Source organism: Chenopodium quinoa, unplaced genomic scaffold, assembly GCF_001683475.1.
Source record: "Chenopodium quinoa cultivar QQ74 unplaced genomic scaffold, ASM168347v1, whole genome shotgun sequence".
Taxonomy (NCBI): Eukaryota; Viridiplantae; Streptophyta; class Magnoliopsida; order Caryophyllales; family Amaranthaceae; genus Chenopodium; species Chenopodium quinoa.
Genome location: NW_018744290.1, coordinates 532701 through 539376, shown reverse-complemented (window position 1 = coordinate 539376; position 6676 = coordinate 532701). Strand labels below are relative to the sequence as shown.

The 6676-nt window shown below is 36.7% G+C and overlaps 1 protein-coding gene across 1 annotated transcript; it reads left to right on the top strand.

The window, feature by feature from the left end:
* Positions 1–1246: 1246 nt before the first annotated feature.
* Positions 1247–5136, top strand: LOC110695074 (serine/threonine-protein kinase BRI1-like 2). The gene has a single exon (XM_021872268.1). It carries the CDS (start codon positions 1480–1482, stop codon positions 4831–4833), a length of 3354 nt encoding a protein of 1117 aa, XP_021727960.1. The 5' UTR covers positions 1247–1479; the 3' UTR covers positions 4834–5136.
* Positions 5137–6676: the final 1540 nt, after the last annotated feature.

Below are 6676 nucleotides of genomic sequence, written 5' to 3'. Positions count from 1 at the left end.
TGTAGCCAAATTATATAATACAGTTTATAATAAAAGTCGACTTTGTAAAGAGGTGTGTGACTTAAATACATGAATAGACTATTTATACAATTTGTTGTATGTGAGATTTGTTATAAATGGATGTATTGTATATGACATACTTTATATTACTCGTATGTAAGAGTCTAACTTATAAAGGGGTGACTTTATCATGATTTAACATGAATAAACCATCCATATGTATGTTGTGTGTGAGATCCGGTTAGCAAAAAAGGAAGAATGTCTTACTTATAAAAATGACATATTTTCATGAAATTAGAAATACAAAAAGGCGCCGTTTTTGGATAGACTTTGTCGGAGGGTCCTCGGTGAAGCTTTTGACCCACCAAAGATCTCCCCAGAAATTGATCCTTGACAACTTTGAAATAGTGCTTAGTTTCTTAATTTCCCTCAAAATTTGGCACTTTGTAATTTTGTATAATAAATCTAATAATACTTAAACTTGAAATTATGGTGTAAAGTAAGTCTACTATATAGTCGGCTTACTATTAAATTTACTAATCATATTATAGCATGTCACTATGCTTCAATTAGCTTTTGTTTAGACTCTGCTTTTTCTTATTCCTCTTCACGTTACTCCCTTTTTGGTTTACTTTATGTTTTTATTTTAATTTTCATTTGGTTAATATGATAATTCAGATGAAGGCATGAAGTTACTTTTTGGATGATTTAAATAATTAAAAAAAACCTTAATTTTATGATAATATTCATTCCAATTAGAGAGTGAATTTGCTAACCTAATCCTTTACAAGCGAGTATTTTTTTAGTAGTCAACTATGAGAAGTATTTAATGTTTTGAGGACTAATAATACCGGATCATGGATAAATTTTTTAGAAATTATGCTAAGTTCATACATTGTAACACCTAGCTAGATTATGGACAAATATTCTTAGAACTCCGTACATGTTTGTGCATCCTTAATTTTAGAATGTTTAAATAATATAATTGATCTCTCTATAGTCCAAGATACATTTGTGGGGTGACATTTTTACTCTAATAAAACGCTTATTAAATACGAAATATGTTGAAATTGTTATACTCCTCACCTTGGGTTAAGTTCTGATATATATTTTGATGCATTCAAAACTGTAATTTTCTTGTTTTAGTGAATTTATAATAATTATCAAATTTATTCACTAAAAATCAGATACAATTGTAAAAAGAATGTTGTTGCAGAGAAAAAGAAGCAGCTTTTTTCAAAAAGCCTTTCAATTTCACCACCAAAATGCTCCTTTTGCTTTGGCATAATAACATATGGAATTGTCATCATATTAACCACTCTCTCTCTCTCTTTCTCTCTCCTCCCACGCTCAAGGCCCCTCTTTCAATCACGCCCACAACTAAATATTATTCTCACTTCCCATTTTTCTACTCATATTAATCTTCTTCTTCACTCTACCAAAATTCCTAAACTAAATATTCTTCTTCTTCTTTCAAACATGAAAATACCCTCCTTATACTTTTTCAATATCTCTATTCTATGTATTACATTATCATTTAAATTAAGTTGTCGATCATCTCTTGCTAGTACTCCATTAACCGACGCCGAATCATTGTTAGCCTTTAAGAAATCCATAGACAATGATCCTAGTAAAGTCTTTGAAACTTGGCAAATGAGCAAGAAAACTCCTCTTTGTACTTGGCAAGGTGTTAACTGCTCATCTGACGGTCGAGTTTCGCAACTCGACCTCAGTTGGCGTTTCCTTGAAGGGAATATCACATTTGATGCTTTAACATCTTTAGACATGTTGGTGTCTTTAGACTTGTCTGGGAATTCTTTTGTTATTAACTCCTCTTCCCTCCTTCATCTTCCGCCTTCGATCGAGCAGCTCCTGCTGTCGTCGTCTGGCCTGCAGGGAGCTCTTCCTGTCAATTTACTCACGCTGTACCCAAATCTAAATACAGTTGATCTTTCGGGTAATAATCTGACTGGTTTACTGTCAAAAGATTTTCTGAGTTCAACCTCTAGCAGTAGTAGTATTAGTAAACTGCAGGTTCTTGACCTGTCTGCTAACAGAATTTCAGGGCCGCTTCCGTTTTTCGAGGCCATTTCTGCTAATTCCTGCACTAATCTTCAGACTCTGAATCTGTCAATGAATCAGTTCAGTGGAAAAATTCCTCCCTATTTAGGTAGTCTGCCAAGTATAAAGGTAATCGACCTGTCTCATAACTATCTTGCAGATTCAATTCCTGCAGAAGTATGGCAGGCCTGTGGGTCCCTTACAGAGCTTCATATTGCTTACAACAATCTATCAGGTGCTGTTCCTGCTGGTTCTCTGTCATCCTGTAAGTGGCTTCAGATTCTGGACCTGTCAAACAACAACCTGTCAGGGCCGTTCCCGGGACAGGCGTTGTCAGGACTGCAGTCTCTGGACTCACTGGTGATGAGCAACAACGTGATTTCAGGTTCTTTTCCGGGGACTATATCGTTGTGTGCAACACTGAGGGTGGTGGACTTTAGCTCTAACAGGCTGTCTGGAGCGATCGCGCCTGATTTGTGTGCAGGAAATTCTTCTCTGGAGGAGCTTAGGCTGCCTGATAATCTTATAGCAGGCAGAATACCGCCAGAGTTGGCTAAATGCTCGAGTCTGAAGACGGTGGATTTTAGCTTGAATTATTTGAATGGTACTATCCCTGGTGAGATTAGTAAGATGGGAAATCTTGAACAGTTTTTTGCGTGGTATAATGGGTTGGAAGGCGAAATCCCACCAGAAATTGGGCAATGTAGTAAGCTGAAGGATCTTATACTGAATAATAATCGTCTAAGCGGAGAGATTCCGAAGGAGTTATTCAATATTACTAACTTGGAGTGGATTTCTCTGACATCAAATCAGCTTACAGGGCATATCCCAAAAGAATTTGGGCTGTTGCAGAGGCTTGCTGTTTTGCAGCTTGGAAATAATTTCTTTACAGGAGAAATTCCTACAGAATTGGCAAACTGTAGGACTTTAGTTTGGCTTGATTTGAATAGCAATAATCTCACTGGTGAAATCCCACCTAGGCTAGGAAGACAGCCAGGAAATCCGAAATTGTATGGGATTTTATCAGGAAACACTTTGGTGTTTGTGAGGAATGTTGGCAATACTTGTAAAGGTGTTGGTGGGCTGCTGGAGTTTGCGGGGATTCGACCTGAGAGGCTGCTTCAAGTACCTTCCCTGAAGAACTGTGATTTTACTAGATTGTACTCGGGGGCGATCCTGAGTTTGTTTACTCAGTATCAAACTTTGGAGTATCTTGATCTTTCTTATAATCAACTTCATGGGAAAATTCCTGATGAGTTGGGTGATATGGTGGCGTTACAAGTGCTTGAGATTTCCCACAATCAGTTGTCAGGGGAAATTCCTGCAAGTCTTGGAAATCTGAAGAATATGGGTGTTTTTGATGCATCTTATAACAGGCTGCAGGGTGAAATTCCTGATTCATTTTCCAATCTTTCATTTTTGGTGCAAATCGATTTGTCGAATAATCAGTTAACAGGACAAATTCCGCAGAGAGGGCAGCTGAGTACACTTCCAGCTACTCAGTATGCAAACAATCCTGGCCTTTGTGGGGTGCCTTTGCCTGAATGCAAGGATGTAAATGCAGGGAGTACGCCGGTGGAGGATGATACAGGAAGAGATAAAGGGCGGTCATCTAAATCGTCGTTGACTAACAGCATCGTGATAGGATTGTTGATTTCGATTGCAACTGTGTGCATTTTGATTGTGTCAGCTATTGCAATACGTGTGAAGAAGAAAGAAAAAGAGGATGCGAAGATGCTGCATAGTTTACAGGCAGCACATGCCGCGACAACATGGAAGATAGAAAAAGAGAGGGAGCCATTGAGCATCAATGTGGCTACTTTTCAGAGGCAGCTAAGGAAGCTCAAGTTCTCTCAGCTTATTGAGGCTACTAATGGTTTTTCAGCCGCGAGTATGATAGGTCATGGAGGGTTTGGGGAGGTCTTTAAGGCGACGTTGAAGGATGGATCAAGTGTTGCAATCAAGAAGTTAATAAGGCTTAGTCATCAAGGTGACAGGGAGTTTATGGCCGAGATGGAAACTTTAGGGAAGATCAAGCATAAGAATCTAGTCCCACTCTTAGGATACTGTAAGGTCGGAGAAGAGAGACTTCTTGTGTATGAATTCATGGAGTATGGTAGTTTGGAAGACATGCTTCATGGGAGAGAAAGAGGGAAAGACAGGAGGATCCTTACATGGGAAGAGAGGAAGAAGATAGCGCGAGGAGCAGCCAAGGGACTTTGCTTCCTTCACCATAACTGCATTCCACATATTATACATCGCGATATGAAGTCTAGCAATGTCCTGCTAGACCATGAAATGGAGTCTAGAGTGTCTGATTTTGGGATGGCAAGACTCATAAGTGCCCTGGATACTCACTTGAGTGTTAGTTCATTGGCCGGGACTCCAGGGTATGTTCCACCCGAGTACTATCAGAGCTTCCGGTGCACTGCAAAAGGTGATGTCTACTCATTTGGGGTTGTCTTGCTAGAGCTCCTAACAGGGAAGAGGCCAACCGATAAGGAGGATTTCGGAGACACCAATTTGGTAGGATGGGTGAAAATGAAAGTCAGAGAAGGCAAAGGACCTGAAGTAATTGATTCAGAGTTGCTGTCAGTTACTAAAAAATCAATTGAGGCAGATGCAGAGGAAATGAAGGAGATGGTGAGATACCTCGACATCACGATGAGATGTGTCGATGATTTCCCTTCCAGAAGGCCTAATATGTTGCAGGTCGTCGCCTTATTGAGGGAACTGGTGCCTGGTTCATCTAGTTCCAGCAATAGTAGCTGATAAAATTTTTCAGATTTCAGCATAAAAATTCTTCTGTTTGTTATGAAGAGTGTTTTTTGTATTCATATACTTGTATAAGCTTGCAAAATTCTCTCTAAGATTTTATCTTCCTACTGCCTGATGATCAGAAGTTTAAGTATAAAATGTGTTTGGATTGCTAGACTTAGATGATATAAGTCTGTAAATCATGCACTTGATTCCAAGGTGAGAAATCTGACAATGTATGTACATATAATGTAAGATCAACAGATGATGTTGTATAAAGAATGTCAATTACTTAATTAATTTTAACTCTTTTTGCTCCATTAAGAAGTGATTATAGAAGAAATTGTTATTTTTACTTTGAGGTCCATTGTTACATGTAACAAGACTAACATTCACAAATATAGAAGTAAGTATATGCAACACAACACTAATAGTTACGAAGGTGTTCGGCTGCTGTGTAGTGCTCCCCTCCATGAAACGGGGTTAAAAAAAAATAACGTTGGTACAGGAAACATAGGCGTGCAAAGGAGGCATGGTGTAGTTTTATTCGAGATAATGAGTTGCCTTGGGTTAGGCTGCTAGCCTGCTAGGCACATTGCTGTTATTTGGTAATCAAATTAGATGACTTTCCGAAGTGGTGCTCAAAACATCATCATGGGAGCTCGAGTAACTTCATACATAGGAAAGATTGTTAGACCGTCTGATTATACAATACTTCACACTTTATTAAAAAAGGTACAATATCCGCATCCCTTATAATAGCGTTACTCTTAGAAACTTCCTAGAATTTAACGCGCTAATATGAAGTATATATTTGGACATTTCATGAAAAGAATTGAAACTAGAAGTACATATGAGCTTAGTAAATAATGTTTAAAGGCACTTTAAATTGATAGAGAGAATAGCGAGCATAATAGTGATGGTGATTAGTGAAACATAATGGGTTGAAGGCGTGGAGAGCCAAAGGGTCAAAATAAATCTATAAAAGAGTAAAAAGTTGATATCAAAAATCATTAAGGTAGGGCCACACCCTAGTTTTATAATTTTGATTGACAGCTTAACATCTTCACCAAGATTAATCTTTTTACCTGGCTTCATTATTGGCCATGTCAATAGCTACTTTTGTAAAAAAAAATAAAAAAAAAAAAAAAAGCTACGTATATAAATATGTTACTGATCATGTAATTAAGTACTTCGTATTTTTTCTTCACATTCTTCTTTACTGTAAAGTGTAAATTGTACAATTCTGTGTCTAGGCAAAAGATGTTAATGCTAATTTGCTACAACTATAGAAAAAGTTGATATAAATTAGGAAAGTTTGTCAAAAAAAATCTTTTAAAAATGTCATTTTGCAAAGAAAAAAAAAAATCCTTTTAAATACTTTTTGGTAAAAGAAAATCCGATTCTTAGTTTATTGGCAAAAGGAAACCAGGTTGTAAAAATATTTTGTTAAAGACAATCTAGTCCATCTAATTGACTTAATTTACTTCTAAATACCTTCTAAATCTCACTTAACCATTTAATAATGAAAATTTTAAGGTGCAGGCGGTTGTACCTTGCTTGGTACAGCCAAAAAACGTGAAAAGAACATGTAGCTATGTTGTAAAGAACATACAGTTATTTTGTAAAGAATATATAGTTGTTTTGTAAAGAACATCTAGTTATATATATTTTTTTTTTCATATCTAAAGAACATCTGTAATATTAATAAAGAACATGATAATATTATGTGATAAACATTATCTATATATACCCACCATAATTTGGAGACAAAATTCAATGAATATTTCACAGTAAACAATTAACATTATGTCACAAATAAAAGTACATTACACTGACAATCAAAGAACATAAACAT